Here is a 16457-nt window from a genome sequence, read left to right as displayed (position 1 = left end):
ATTGAATACAGGCTCCACTGCAACATGGAGTCCACAAAAGTCTGGCTTAACAGACAGATTAGCACTGGCACAGAGAGACAGACAACTTTACAGATTTTATTTTCCTATTGATTCTTTAAACAACAACCACATTAATTCAGGTAATACTAATCTGGTAGTGCTACATGCTGCCTGAAAATATTTTATAATTGCATCATAGAGGTGTAATACCTCTTTGACTAAACAATGAAGTTGCAGCCATGTTACTGAATTATGCCATTGAATAATTGACATATAAGCATTTTTCCAGACATTATGTCACCATAGATAAACAGAACTTTGAAAAACTACCCTGAATTGAAATCTGCAGAAGAATTCCCCAACGGTAAGGTGATTATCTGCCAGTTCTCAACATCCAATGTCTATAGCCAGGTGACTACTTAATGTCCATTTAGATAATGCTTCTAAATAACTGCTCAAAAATGCCTGAAGGCATTTAGAGTCTGTTGTAGAACCAAATATAACATGCAAAAACGTTTCATTTCAGCACTTAATTGTACCTCATTGAAATTTCGTTATTGTTAGAAAAGGAATTCTTACATATGCACTAAAATATTTAGCTTCAAAGTAACAGCTGTTCTTACAGCTGCAAACAAAACAATTTAAAAATATTGCAACTTTAACTCTGAAGGCAAACGTTCTCCTTTTTGGGAATGTTTCACTTTTTTAAGTTTCACTACTCCTCAGAAAGTAGGTAGCAGGTGTTTGCAGACAACTCTAGATCTTCCATGAAAAATGACTATTAACCTACAAGCAACCACTCAACCAGGCAGGAAATGCAGTTTGATGACGACATACATCCAGAGTCAGTAATGATTTAGATTCAGTTTAAGGGAAAAATATATATACATAAAAACATAACAAGTGAGTCGTTTTTATAGGAAAATGCCATTCCAAACCTTTAAACAGAAACAGTGTCATATTTATAATATACTGACACCAAATCTCTTATAAATACACACCTAGTGAAAACGTAAGCAAAGAATATGGAAAACTACCGTGGGTTAGTATTAAAATCAGGTCCTTGTTTTGGCATTTTTCCACAGAAAAAAAACCAAAAAAACAAAAAAAACACATACACTGTTGAATGAGCCTGTTTGGCATTTACCTCAGTATGGATCCAGAACTGGTAGAGCAGGTTTAATTGTATGTGAACAGCGAATATGGATGGAGGTACAGCCAGAGCCATCGGCAAATAGAAAACCTGAAGAAAGAAAGATTTCAACAGAAATCTAATGGAACCAGAGTACAATGTGTCAGGGTCCCAATAACACAGGTTTATTGCTCCAATAAGGTGGAACTACAAGCCTGTTTTTGCTAAATGATGCTTTTATTATTTTCCTGACTGACTATGTTAAACAAAAGTAAAACAATCCAGGTAACAATGTCCTGTAGGTTTAAGTGTTTATTATTCAAAACTGAATAAAACTCTTTCCACAGTCAGAGATTTGAGTCTTGAAGCTTTCAAAGATTTAAGTGAAGCACTTTAAATTAATATTTCTATTCCATCTATTGTCATTTATTTCAATTTTTAAATGTAGCGCCAAATCCCAATAGTCAATTGCCTCAAAGTGTTTTATATTAGACGTTATATATTAGGAGTCCATTTGTTAGGGACATATTTTGGGCAGATTTGGTGGTCAAGAGTCTTTACAGCAGTTGGATTGCACTTGAGTAAACGAGTCAAACTCCAAGTCCACTGTGATCAGAAGAATCAAGTTATCTAGTACTAAAGTGTGACTAGATTTCTTTTTCATTGTTTTTGGACAATGAGGCAGCTCCATGGTGCAGAGAAATAAAAAAAAACATCAAGTTTTGGATATGCAGACAATATTTCAGTCGTTCATCATCCAATGTTTCCCATGAAATTACACTGTATTCTTGTTGTTAGCAATGACACTTGATGCACCCAGGCTTAAATTAAAAACGTATGTCACAATGACATCAACTGACTCTTCAGTGAAGTCATCATCTCATCAACCTAAAACTACTGCTGGCACTGGTGGTAGTCCATGTTCTACGTTGCAGCTGTACAGGTCTGCACCTGGCACAGGTTCTGTTTAGAGTGGCCCTCCAGCTCAGAGCAGGTTTCTACACCACAAGCAGTAAAAGATGCAGTCTGCTACAGTGGACTTGGAGTTTGACTGTGGAATGAGAGACTCTTTGGAGATAGCTAGTTACTGTAGTTAGCCGAATCTCGTTTTTCAAATTACAACTGTCTAATACTGTAACTTATGTTTGAATGCAATCATGTTGTTCTATTAGAAAAAAAAATCTGTGTGTTTAAAACAAAGGCTATCACTTGAAACATCCTTTAAAAGAATGAATATTGTCTTACCCATGAGGTAAACGGCTGGGTGACAGATTGTCTGAGGGCAGTGGTAAGGTTGTAGTACTCTGAACTGTGATGAACCTGGTGAGCAGCCCAAAGGACAGCAACCTCTGAAGAGCAATCATACACACACACATTGTTAAAGATTAGACAGCAGCCATGTAGCCCTCTATATACAATTCATGCACTAGCCTTAAAGCCTCTCAGTATAACAAATGATTTATGCCAATCAAACCCTGCCCAATCCCCAAATAAGCAACTATACACTTTTATCCCCAGGAGGAGCCATTTTAACCTTGCTTCTGGCCAGCTGTGAAGAAAACCTGAGACCTGAGCCTTGCTGGTCATAAGGGGGTAGGGATTTCAGGCTATTATGACTATGGGGGTATTTGGCTGCAGCTGGTTAGCGTCCAGCTTGATGTCCCAGTGCTCCAGTTTACATTCCTCTGCTGTGTTGTGATACTTGCTACATTAATATCTGTGTTACACTTCATTTTAACATCCAAAGGGAACATGCTTGTTAAGTTTCACTGGATCTCCAGATCGTTTCCGGACCACCCCGTCTGGTCTGTGCTTTTTGGCACCTCCTGGCTACTTTGGCTTCTGCTGCTGTACAAGGAGAATAGTAACCTTCAAATACTTCAGAACCACATAACCCTATATGCAGACTATATATGGTAATATATTCCTTATAGTAAAAGCCCCAGTGATTAAATTAGGTTTGAGTTTCATATGGCAGCCTTGCTGTGTAATGCGATTACATTTGAGTTAAATTAGGCATTAGGATGTGTGAATGTGGTCACAATTGGGTGGTTGAAAATTAAATAACCTACGCTTAGAATTGGCTCAAACGGCACTTTATATTGTTTTATTATTATTATTATTCATTCATCTAAATGTTGTCTCATCAAGACATGCCCATATCTTTTCTGTCTAGGTTCGCCAACTCTTTGGAATTCCTAGGACTTCAACATTGACTACATTTGATTAGTCAATCTTCATCTAAGACTTTCACAGCCTGAAACCTGTCACAGCTGACGCAGATGGCCAAATTAGAGCAGCAATTAACCTGAGCATGCCCCTAGTGTGGCTACAATGCAACCTTCACACAGAATAGAAAACTCAAATCAGGAACCTTGTTGTCAGGCAACTTTGTCAACCACTTCATGACCACCCCTGAAGTGAAGGATGGTAAAAGGTTCTTTTCACATCTCAGTTGTAGACAAGAGCAAAATCAATCACAGTCCAGGCTTAATAAAAATAAAATAATAATTACAAGAACTTCCATACTAACATGTCCAAGTGAAATTAAAAATACGGGTTGTAAAATTACCCATCAATACATAAAGTTGTAAATCAATATTTGACAAATCTGCTCTTGTCATTTACGGATTGGTTGGTGTTAGCAATGTCTTGCTTACAAATGACTAAAGAATAAGCATTACATAGAAGCTACAGAAGCCTACTAAGGATTTCCAAGGACCAGATCATACATGAGAACACCATATAAAGATGAAAGCTGTGAACAAGAACCCAAGAGCCTCACGTTTTGCAGGTTGCTGATATTGATGTTCATGTGTTCACTGTACAAACCAATTAGAACACTGTTAATGGAAGGACACTACACAGGAAGAGACACTTCGAGGACAATGGTTTATGAACAGCTCAGTGACACCTTTATAGAAAAAACAAGAAAATTACAAATATATAATGTTGACAAGTTTAACTCTTCCTTCCTCTCCATTTCACAAATCTGTGAGTTGTATTAAGGCCAGCAGTCATGAAACAAAAATGGGTCGCGGGTCTCTGCACCTGAACAAACAAACTGCTGAAAACCTAAGGTGAGTGGTAAGAGAGCGGAGGAGCATGGTGATCTGTTCTAACACATTTCTAATCAGTGACAGTGAGGCAGAATTCAGTTTCAGAAAACCAACCAGAAAACTACCGCTCCTGAGCAAAAGTCCACACCACTAATATTTAACAGGGTTATTGCTGGACTTCAGCAGGTGTGAGAATAAATGTAACAGACTGTTTTTGGAAGTGTCATTTATCGTGTTAAATGGCATATTTTGGATTGACTCAAAATGGAAGCAACAGGGTTGGATTTTGTTTCAAACTTTATTAAACCTAAGTGCCACTGAAATCTGCTGATGAGGCAGAGGAGAGAAGTGTGGGAGGAGAGGAAGAAGGAAGGAGAGTGACTGAACTACAACAGTCAAGCACAAAAATTATGATATTTCTTCCGCTCTGAACCATAGGGTATTCAAAGATGAACTGTCCTGCTAAGAGACATATTCAGAGGATAAGCCAGCCTTTGTTCAATTCCAGCAGCCTGAAGCTCTTGCTTTTTTTCTTCTAACTGGAGTCATGCTTGGCGGGGTTCAAGACTAAGGGCGGCTAAGATTGATGTTTGTTGTCATTGATAGGAAGTTGGAACAGCTAAGCTTCACTGCAAGCCCATGTCCTCATCTCTGGACTCGGCGGGACACTGCATAGTTTGGCAGGGTCTATTCAGGAGGGAAGCCCCGTTAATGGTGAGAACCAGTGCCACAGAGCCCACGTTCCCAGCAAGAGCACAGAAATGCTGTGGACGGCCCTTCCATCTGTCCTCCAGTGAGCCTTAAATCAGGATTTCTAGGGAACAACAAGGATGAGTGCATACTAATCAGGTGATGGACATTTATGACACTTTTTTACCACACCCACAGGAGATACATGTTTGTGACTGTCAGTTCCCCAGTAAACTTGGGAAACCTAAATGTGCCACTGCTTTGCTCAACTGTTTAACCCCTAGTGCATATCAGTGTAACTGCAGGTACCAAAAGCAGTTGTAATCTTATTTAGTTCATTTAGTTTTTATTTATTGTCAGAACGTACAATATTAGAGCAAAAACAACCTCAACAACCAGACAATCCCTTATGTGAAGGCACTTGGTATAAATAGGGTGGTAGTATCCCCCACCCCCACTCCAGCAGAACCAGTTTCAGGGAGAAACAATCAACTGTCACAGGTGTGAAATAGATGGGTAATAAAAGCGTAGCATTTTTTTTTTTTTTTTTTTTTTAAAGGTTACGATTGTGATATGCAACCGTAGTTTCACTTATGTGTGCTTATGAGTGTTCAGTACATTGGAAGTCTGAGTAGGCTGAACCTATAGCAGCACAACTAAGAGATGGCTCAGGGTCACCTGGTTCAACCCCAACTAAGCTTTATTAAGGGTTTTAAGCCAAATCGTAAAAATCAAAAAGGGGATCTCTGTCTTGAACCCAAACTAGCAGATATTTAAAAGTGGCCGCTAGCAGAAAAGCTAAAGAAACTAAAAGATAAAGCAAAACTTGCAACTTTCTCCTGGAGCTCGCTCCTCTTTTCTAAGACACTGCTACCACATAAGTATGGCCACAGCACATGGTTCATATGCGTTAAAACGAAATCAGACAAAACAACAAAACACCCCCCCTCCAAAAAAAGACTCACTTGGAATAAAGGCATTTTTGAACTTTCAAATGTTTTTCTAAAAGATTTTTGATTAATTAGCCTGCTAACAGACCGAGAATAGAAACACTTAAAATGTGATGTTTAATAGGTAAGCAAATGCTAAAAAGAAGGTTTCAACTATGGCATATTTATACCTATTAGTGCAATAACTAACGGGCACTAAAGACCAAATATTGCTGAGGATGAAAGTCTCGAACTAGGAAATTATTAAAGGAAGTGAAATTTTCCCCTGGGTCAGGGTCTCAAAGTCATAAACAATCCAGTGTGTGATGAAGCCAATTTTAATAACACTCACTCATGTCATTTTATTTTTGACCCTGAGCAGGAGCAGAGGAAGCCTGAACAGCTGGCCGTCACTGGGGACCATTTGTGACCTGGAGATTTATTCTTGTTCTTCTCTGTTCACAAAAGAGAGATTTCTAGGCTAAAGAACAGACTCACCACATACCACACAACTGATTTCCTTTTCCTCCTGTAAATAAATCACTTAAAACTCAATATTGTGGACACACTTTTTTTGTTACAACCTAGAGTCAATTGCAACAAAATGGGGGTTCATCCAGGATAAAATACCCACAGAATCCCTTTACTGTAAATGTTCATGTTTTTCCTTTTCATTCATCTTTTGAACAGTTTGTTCTGCAACATTTTAAACACTGCAGCAGCAGAAACTTACTGTCCAAGTACATGGGCTCAATTGAAGAGATATTGCAGGACGTCTACGTTATAACTTTTTTTAGAATCATTATCTGGCACGTAATCAAGGTCCATAATAATGAAATCATAATCAGTCATGTAATGTGACTAGGTTAAACTTTGACACGGCCTGTTTACATCTATCCAAACCATGTCAGGAGCAGTGTTTATATAACCAGAGTCATGTAAACACAAGAGCCAAAGTCCAATTGAGATCCATAAATTTAGCTCTAGTCAAGGCCACCACCAAGCCCCTACAAGTGCCAATTTATACCTTGAATAATGCTTCTATAAGAAGAAAATATGACTAAATAAAAGAAAAATAATCACCATAGGAGTAGATCCAAACTGACACTCTTAACCATATAAAATGCTTTTACAGTTACATCAATTAGATGTCTAAATCATCACCCGCAGAGACAAACACTTGGCAGTAATAAGCAACATCCTTCAGCCATCATGTGCAGCCCTCTGAGTGGTGGGCTGCCCTGTCAATCACAGGACTAATGGGCTGTGAACAGCTCTCCAGTGTTTGGATTGGAGGACTCTTGGATAGGGTGCCAACCCAAACAGCAACGCAGGGCTCAGTGGGATGGTCAGCCAACTCTCCTCCATCTCTGCCATACTTCATGCTGTCCACACAGTTCAGTCACACACTCTAAAGTAAACACACTAACCCTGGTCAGGCCCACTTGCAGCTCTCACAAACAGGGTGTAAAAACTATGCAAAGAAAGTGACAGGAGAAATAAAATTGATTTTCTGTTTAATTTTGTTATATCAACATTGTGCTTTAATTGATCATATTTCCACGTCCATTATTTCAGTGTGCTGAAATCCAAAGCACCAGTTCTTTGCCCTCCCTTTTATTGCTTTCTGTTGCAGACCCAACATCAGAATCCACCTCTTCAGTTCCCAGAGGTTTACTGAACTGTTTAAAAAGTGGTGAAACACTGTTTAGCATACACCTTTCCCAGCTTCATTAAAATGCCTTGGTGGCATCAAATTAAAACTGAGTATATTATAAAAAATTTAATTTTGGTTTCAGCATTTGATATGTTTCCTTTGTAAAACTGTCCATTAAATACAGAGTTCAGATATATTTAGTTACATTTTATTCAGCTAGCAGGGTTATGATAATATGATGAAAAGACAAAAACATTTACAGTTGAACCCATTTATAGTTTTTAGTATATAATAAGAGTTTAAATGACATTTATAATGTCCAAGTTTAAAGAGAAATTTCAATAACTGTTTTGCATGTGTATGTTTCAGGTAATCAGACCCCATTCACATGAAAAGGAGAGACATTATTTTATTTTTCATTTTAAATGTTACATAAAAAGACTATATCCAGCAAATCAAATAAAAACAATAATTGCTGAAGTAATGTCTTACCACTCAAGAACAAGCAATGTAGTAATAGTGAAAAATTTAACAGGAAATGAGAAAATCCTACGTAAAAATGCAGGTTTGGTTAAAATTCAAAAGTAAAAAAAAAAAAGTTTTACTAATCTATCCTCATATTCATTTTTCACATTCACACTTCATCTCTCCACTCAGTGGAAGTTTGTCCTCAGCTATGTCTGCAGCTGAAATCACCTCTTCTGTCAAAACTGTTGACAGAGGGAAGTCTGTCCATGCAGCGAGCAGAGCACACGAGGGCAGCAGACAGCCTGACTCTGGCCTCTGCTGAGCTCAGCGACCCTCTCAGTGATCATAACACACACTTCTTTTCCACACTTTGGTTAAAGCTGTACATACAGGCACTGTGGATATTATCTCTTTGTGATGTGTAGGTTCAATCAGACCAGTTTTTCTTGGTCTCATTCTACAGTTCTTTCCCTCTCAACGCACACAGAGCAGACAGTATGAGCAAAGAGGCCTATAGATCACTGTTGATGTTATCTTTACCTCCTATGAGGTCTTTCACTTGCTCTGTTCTGCTTGCGTGAGTGAGACTCCCACATCCTGACCAAACTGTACAGACAGAACCAGCAAACCAAGCAGGAGTCCAGATTCTTCTGTTGGCCCTGCAACCTGCACTAGGCCAGGAACTTGCTGTCAGAATAAAGATTTATGAAGACCTGGCTGCCTGGGGGCCTTTTCAAGGCCCAGACCCTCTCAACCTTGCCCCACAGCCAGAAGGTGCTTCTCTTTAAACAACATCCACACTGCCCAGCTCTCCTTTTGGGATGGAGGACAGTGATAAGCACATCTGTTTGTCTCAACAACTGCTGCTGTCTGCAGGGCTGAATGACAGCGGGTGTTTGGACACACCAGCAGAAAGTTAAAGTTAGGTTTGTTTGTCGAGTTGAGTTCAGGTTATCTACTGGGATTGCAGCTAAATTTAATTGTCTGTATGAACTAATAAATCATCCATTTCCTTGACTCTAAATCATTTTAACTTGTATGCTTAAAAAAAATAAAAAATAAAATGCCATCAAGCTGATGCCTCAGCTGATATGTGACACTGGAAAATGTCACATAGTATCAGCTGCAGTGGTGCAGCTGCATCATATTTGCTGCTAAACCGCAATCCATGTTGAAACCTACCTCTGCCCAGCTTCTCCTCCTCCTATGCTGCATCAGACCAAAACAATTTGTTGTCACTGACCAACTAAACAACACCACTGTCTGGATATTGCTGCTTCTGATCTACTGTGCATGCAGAGAAAGTCAGAGAGGGCCCACATTAGAGGCATAATGACAAATATAAGGAAGTAAATAAACATCTTTAACTATAATGGTCCTCTCTGAACCAAAAGTAATGATTAACAGGGTTAATATTACGTGTGTAAACATTAAAATTGATTAACCAAAATTTTTTTAAAGTACTCCTATCTAATTGTCACCGAAAGTAGAAGATAAATAATCCTGTGTCCACTTTATATAGTTTAGTTCCTTTGCTTTATCATGGATAAATGTAAAGTGCACAACTTTATAAGGATTACAACATATACAACTGAATTTTGAGTGCTACTTCTTATCATATTTCTGTTCCAGCTTGCATCATGAATAATCCAAAACTACTTTAATCTAGAAATGCACTAGCCAGTATTTAAAAAAATAAATAAATAAATCCAGTTAAAAATGCCAACATACACTGTTTACCAATTCCAGTTCTGTGCTGTTAAAATCAGATTAAACTGCCCTTGTCTCAAAATACATCACTTTGTGGAAGTAATGATACCATCTCACAGGACCTTTAAGTGATGCTCTGGTGTTTCTGAGCTCTGTGAGCAGCAGCAGTTACTGTGGTGAGACAACTGCAGCATAACTCCATTACCTCACATATAATCAGAGTACAGACAGCTGACTAGCTGATTAATGGCTTTACTCTGGCAGGCATGCCTGGATATAGATGCTGCCCAAGAGCAGAGCTGCTATTAGTGGCACTCGCGATATGAGGTTAGAATAAACAGAATCAACAGTGCTGTCAACAACATGGCCGCATCTGAATCAAGCTGGCCTGCTGCTCACCCAAAACCATCTGCGTTCAGGCTGGTTCATAATAGCAGCGTTTTTAACATATATAGTGCGTCTGCTGCTGAAAGAACTGTGGGGAGAAGGAACCCAAAAAAAGCGCGGGGTTAAAATGGGAATCTGTTTTCTATTCTTGTCAGTCATCAGGTTATTGAATCAATGCGTTTATAGAAGGTGGCTTCTATGGCTGCTAATAGATAAACTAGCGGCTAAATGTTTACCAAGGGTCATATTATTTCAGAGGCCAGAGGAGTTAAATTTTCTGGAAATCTGTCAGCAATTGAACACTTACATCTTTTCTTTCATGAAAAGATAGATAAACATTACCAAGCAGTACCAAGTAAAGTTACAGCAATGATTCGTGAAAATTCTGGTATTAGCAATGTGATCAAGCAAATACTGATATCGGGAGTTAGCATAAACAAACACTTCATTTGAGCCTGTGTGTGCGCAAAGGTCATTCAAATGTTTGGAATTCCAGATTTGCCTCAACTTTAACCACAACGGGTGTTTTCCTAAGCAGAATCACACCAAGTGCCAAAGGCCATAAATACAGTGTAGTAAAAGGCTTTCGCCATTTCTTTTGTGAATGAGAATCCCGAGTTTCATCCAGCTCAAATTAAAAAACAGAGCTGGACATTGGACCGCTCAGTCTTCTTTAATTTGATGTTATCCCCAAGATCAGTGTCTGGAAAGAGCAACATCAAATTAATAAGGTCTCCTTAGTAAAGATGGCATCAGCACAGACGACTGCTGCCCTTCCAGTTATCTTTGAATCATCTTTTCATGTGGAAGTCAAAGAGGGGAAACTATGAAAATATCCATAAAGCTGGTCAAACAAAGTGATATTTCATGCTGAGGCTGACGTTTCCAAGCATGTAGTTGGTTCTTCTAGCATTTTTCTATTGTGATCTTTTTCTTATTATGCAATATTACAAGTTCTATCTTATTCATTTGGACACTACAATTACAGTTGCAGTGTTCAGACTGTTGAGGCAACAAATGGCAACAGTGCTCGTCTTACATCCATTTCATTCTTCAGTGCTTCTTTATAGGAAACATGCCTCACTCACATTGGAACATTTTGGTTGAACCTTCCTCTGGAAGAAGCTGGAGGTCAGAAAATGGTTGACCAAGATGACCTCGCCTGACCAGAGTGAGGAGTGAGGACCGTGCCGGCCCTGTCCTGTGGTCAGGGACAGCCACTTCCCTTTGGTAACAAGGGAAAAAGCTTATATTCCTGAGCAAGCACTGCACCAGATGACTATCTGCAACCTCACAATCTTCCATAATAACAACCCAAAGAGGCTGGAGAAAGAGGAAATGAAAGTAAGTGGAACATTTTTGAGACATAAAACTGATTCTGCAGTTCAAAAATAAAATAATTCCAACCGAACACACCACAGAGATATGTCACAGTATTGGCGACATTCCTCTGCATCATGTGACACCAAGAGGACGACAACAGTGGGAAAACGTCATGAGATCGCCTTTCAGGTGTTATTGGATGTTATTCAGCAGACAGAATACTTCTTAAAATCAGTGAATGTTACTTAACTCAGTTTTCTTGGATTGTCAAAACGAAAATCTGGAGCTTTGTATACATGATAGATGGACTCTGCACTTTTCCAGTCAGAAAGTTGATCCTTGCCCAGTTTTTTTTTTTTTTTTTCCCAGATCAGGTAGTGGTTTGGATTTATTCTGTCCCAACAGTTGAACTGAGAGACCCAATTAATAGGACTGCCAATCCCTGCCTCAATGATTTACAGATACTTTGAATCACCGGTGAGCATCCAGACAACATAAAAGCTTATCATCATCAATACAGCTGCTGAGCAGCTACACAGATTTTCTCATTTTTCAAATATGATGCAATACATTGACACAAGCTGATGTTTTTGTATTCATTAGCCAAGTCTTATGTTGCAACTTTGGCTTTTTGCAGATTCACTTGCTTCTTTTAAGTTATTAAACTTTTTTAAAAATGCATTTTTCTTCTTTCATGCATTTCCCATTTAAAAGGAAAGCAGGCTTTTTAAAACAGATGCCACATGGACTCATGAGTTCCTCAGCTCACAGAAAAATATGAGCATCCTGTCATCCTGCCAGGAAAGTGTGGTGCAGTCCCAGTCCATGTAAGACGAGGTAATTCGCATCTGTACTTTGACACTCGTTTTCATGACCAGGTCATTGATCATTTAAAGGTTTAGTGTGCAGGTGATGCTAACAAGAAACGAGGATCCCTCATGTCCCTATAAAAATAATAAAGTAATATGTGTGCATCTAAAGCTATTCCTCAATTAAACAGTGTGTACTGAAAGAAAAAAATCCAAGTTACTCATCTTTGCAGGCACTACAGAGGTTGCCGTGTAGATTTTTAAAACTTGAATGCTGTATGTTCATCATTCATAGTTACACCAGACACTGAATGTCTGATTGTAATTTACCATCTTACACTGTATTCCAAAGTGCCTAAACTCCAACTTACACAAAGACATAACCATGATGGTTATATGCCTTGCACTCTGAAAGTGCACAGTAAAAGTCAAAGTAAAACTGACCACCAGCATCTTGAGCTGATGTTCTCAGTCACCTCAAAAGCACAGAGGCCAGTTCAGCTGTGGCAGAAAGTTTAAAAAAAAAAAAAAACAAAAAAAACAAAAAACACACAGCTTCTGTTTAGTCAGATTCTAACATCAACACAGAACCAGTGGACTTTCATCCAAAGCTATGTGGACTAGACAGCGGTCAGCTTGATGTGCCTCTGACACAAATAAACATCAGCGCAGGCCACAGATAAATAGCTCTCTTCCGATGTGCTGAGTGGCAGCTGAGCATCTGGCATGAACATCAGACAAGACATGTGGAGAAGCCTTTTTTTGTAGAGCCACTACTCTACAAAATTCTTTGACATGTACATTTTTTTTTAATATGCTTTTTTTTTAAGACATATTCTGAAGGACGTTGCTACTTCTGAGACATGACTTTATACAGCCTGCTGCTGCAACAACTCTGGGTTAAGACCGGAGTCCTCTGGAGACCATGGCCTCTCACATCTGCACAGCTCTAAAGCAGCTGGATGTAACTCAAAAATAATTGCTTCCTCTACAACGTCCAGAAAAGCATGATGTGCATCCTATCTTCACGACTCCTCCCTGTGGGGATGGCAACTAAATCAATATTTTACAGCCATTTATCATCAGCTAACTTTGCAGCTTTTGTTATTACTTTACATACTGGCCTAACAAGCGTAAGATCACCAGTTTGATCCCAAGAGGAGACAAATCCCTTTGCCATTTTGTGAGGTAGAGCATTCTGTGTATATTAAAAAAAATGAAATAAAATCTACTAACAATCAAACATGCAGAGCTACCTGCTACGACATCCTCTTGTGAATAAGGGAGCAGCCAAAAGCAGCAGAGTGATTCACAACTCAGCAGCATTAACCTGGATACATGTTTTAAATGGTTTTATTACTATTGACAAATTGCTCATTGTGAATATTTTACAACAAACACCATGAATCCAAACTGACAGGAGTTACCAACCTTGACCAGGACAATGCTCTTTATAAGTTGATTTCAAGCAATGTTACAAAACAGTGTGGCTCTAGATACTTGTGCACCTGGAGTTATGGAACACAAGACACATCTTGAAGAAATAAGCCATGGAAATGGAGGATCAACCCCAACTGAATGACCGGAATATCTCAGGTCTATGCTTTTGCCAGTGGCAATGGTGCCAGGTAGTGATAATTCTGTAAAGCAATTATTTGTCAACGACCTTTTTCTAAAGAAATGCAGACAATGAATAAAAACTAACGCACAAGGACAAAAACGATGATGACATGTATGAACACTTGCTTCAACTATAAGGAAAATATTGTGGAGAGACTAGACCCAATCAAGTTGTGTAGAAAGGTGCGACCAATGTGGAAGTGATGCAATCACAAGCAATGTTCTTGTGCAGTAAGGTTAGACGGGCACATTTAATCCAACCCTGGGAAACTGCACAGTGGTTTTTTTGGAAACGGTACAACTAGCTCCCATGCTCCGTTTCCCATGAAAATGAAAAGTAATGTCAACACGGGACGAAGAGACGAATGGAAACATTTTGCGTGTGATATCAGGGAAAACAAGACGCTTCGCAAACCACGTGGAGCAACTTAGCGGCAAAAAGATCCAACTTTTATTATTTCTATTTTAGTCAATTAACTGAACTTTAGATTTGGTTTGCTATTATTCCTGTTGTGATATTTAGTTGAGTAAAACAAAATCAAGATGTGTTGTCAATTAACAACCTTACCTGTTGGAACAGGTAAGAATATTTTGAATGTACTGTGCTCATTATGGTTGAAATTCCTGAATAAATAGAATCTCGCATTTAATATGTTACAATGTGTCTACATTCAAATTTTTCAGCCAAAGAAATAATGACTATAAACTTGTAATTAAAACAAAAAAACAAAAAAACAAACAAGCATGTAACAAAAGAGACTCTTCCTGTGCTATAGTTTGTATTGACTGACTAACAATGGTGAACACAACAGAAGGTGAGCACGCAAATTTAAAATCAGGTATGTCGTTGGTTTTTTTTGGGCAGGACTCAGAACTTTTTAGCTGCACCCTTCAGGTAAAGGAGCAATTGTGTTTTCAGAACACACGCAAAAAACAACAACTATTAACATAGCTTGTTACACAAAACTTTTTTTTTTTGTAAATTAAAATCTGCACAATAAATTCCCTTCAGCTGTGGGTGAGTGTACGACTGGTACCGTGAGCAAAACGGTGGACCCAGTAGTAGCCAAAGTCCACTCCCAAGAAGGTGAACCACCAGGTCCAGGCAGAGTCCCAGGGCAGCTCCACCAAGCGGTAGTGGTTCCACACATGCATGTAAGCGCTCAGCTCACAGCCTCTCATCAGCAAGCTGTGGAGAGGAAAGGTCAAAGCTCAGTGTCAGCTCAAATGTGCTTATGCAAGTACAGCATTCAGTTTGTGATCATGTACAGCTGCGCTCCAAGGATCACGATAGTCATCTGTTCACCTTGTGTTCTACCTTGACAGAAATTTGTTTAATTTGTAAGTAATTTTGTACATCAGGTATTACAAAGCCTCCCCTGTTTGAGTTCCCATCATTCAGCCGTATTACTGCTCCCCATTTCAATCCACATTTTAAAACGATGCAGAACTAGAAAAGATTATGTTCAACTAACTTTGAAACTAACGTTATATTTACATTGAAGATGAACCACTATAAGAACCATTTTAGAAGAACCACCTTAAAACCAATTTCAGTAAGCTGAAGTTTGTTTGATTAATAGTTTTAATAGTTATATTCAGTTCTGTTGCACATCCTAAACCTGCCATACTGCATGCTTTTATCGCCTAATTTATCTGTTCCCTGCTGGCCTCCTCACATGAACTCACTTTTAACAGGTAATGGTTCTTTAATACAAGATCCAGAGTTACAGCACCTAAAAAAATAAACTAAAAAACCTAAACTAAAAAACAAACAAACAAACAAACAAGCAAACAAAAAACCACATTGCTCAGCCATATAAAAAAAACAAAAAAAAACAAAACAAAAACAAAAAAACACGGTGTTTAAAATGAACAGAAGCCAAATTATGCCTTACTTGCACTATTGCTATGTGACCTGACCTGCCTAAACACTCACAGTGGGAGTCTGGAGACCATTCCAGCAGATAGGGAGGTGATTCCATCACTGATTGTGATCACTGGGGCCCCCGTCTTCAGAAAGCCCACCACCAGCTCCAGAGTCATCAGTCCCACAAAGAAAGGAGTTGCCTGCACAGACACAAAATCATGATTCAGCAGTGTTACAAACCATGAAAACACAACTGTTCCAAGTTCTCTGTTGCCATTACCCGTTGTGTTGAGCATTTGTTTTGGCAGATGAGCTAAAAGCTTGCAGGACTTTCATGTCTTGTGATCCATGATGTTTGTTTCACTGTATGAGCCTGGAGCAACGGGTATAAAACCACAACCAATTGGCAGATTGGTGAACAAAAACATTTATCCAAGCATGGCAGCAGTGGAGGTAGAAATTATCTCAGTGGATGAATTAAACATCAGTGCTAACCAACAGCAAGCTTTCATTTCAGTGATGTCAGGCAGAACCCAAGCAAAATAGAATGAGGAGCAAGATCTTATTTTAAGAAACCTAATTGTCTTCACGCTCACTGATAATATAAAGTCATACATGTTCAGAGAGAGCGCATTAAGTCTGTTAGGCTACGTAAGTAGATGGAGACCGCAGGTAAACAAGCTACGCATCTTATGTTACAGGAACACGTAAAGGGCTGATGTGCCCTTTTCCAGCTCCACAATTTCATCATGGACCTCTACTAAATCAACTTTGCATGATTCACATTTCAGTAGAATTCTTAC

General features: G+C 38.9%; 1 protein-coding gene across 1 annotated transcript in view; it reads right to left on the bottom strand.

The window, feature by feature from the left end:
* agmo (alkylglycerol monooxygenase) overlaps positions 1-16457 on the bottom strand; it is a 49164-nt gene that overhangs the window by 27269 nt on the left and 5438 nt on the right. The window contains exons 2-5 of the mRNA XM_085472168.1: positions 15724-15854; positions 14822-14973; positions 2378-2481; positions 1148-1243 (exon numbers count right to left, since the gene is read on the bottom strand). Coding sequence (XP_085328294.1) covers positions 1148-1243; positions 2378-2481; positions 14822-14973; positions 15724-15854 — 483 coding nt within the window. The remainder of the gene's footprint in view (positions 1-1147; positions 1244-2377; positions 2482-14821; positions 14974-15723; positions 15855-16457) is intronic.

Source organism: Copadichromis virginalis, linkage group LG11 (assembly GCF_057382275.1).
Source record: "Copadichromis virginalis isolate Kocher_CV1m ecotype Utaka linkage group LG11, C_Virginalis_male_GT1.1, whole genome shotgun sequence".
In the NCBI taxonomy this organism is placed as follows: Eukaryota; Metazoa; Chordata; class Actinopteri; order Cichliformes; family Cichlidae; genus Copadichromis; species Copadichromis virginalis.
Note: the sequence above shows the minus strand (reverse complement) of the source record. Positions and strands in the feature narration are given on the sequence as shown.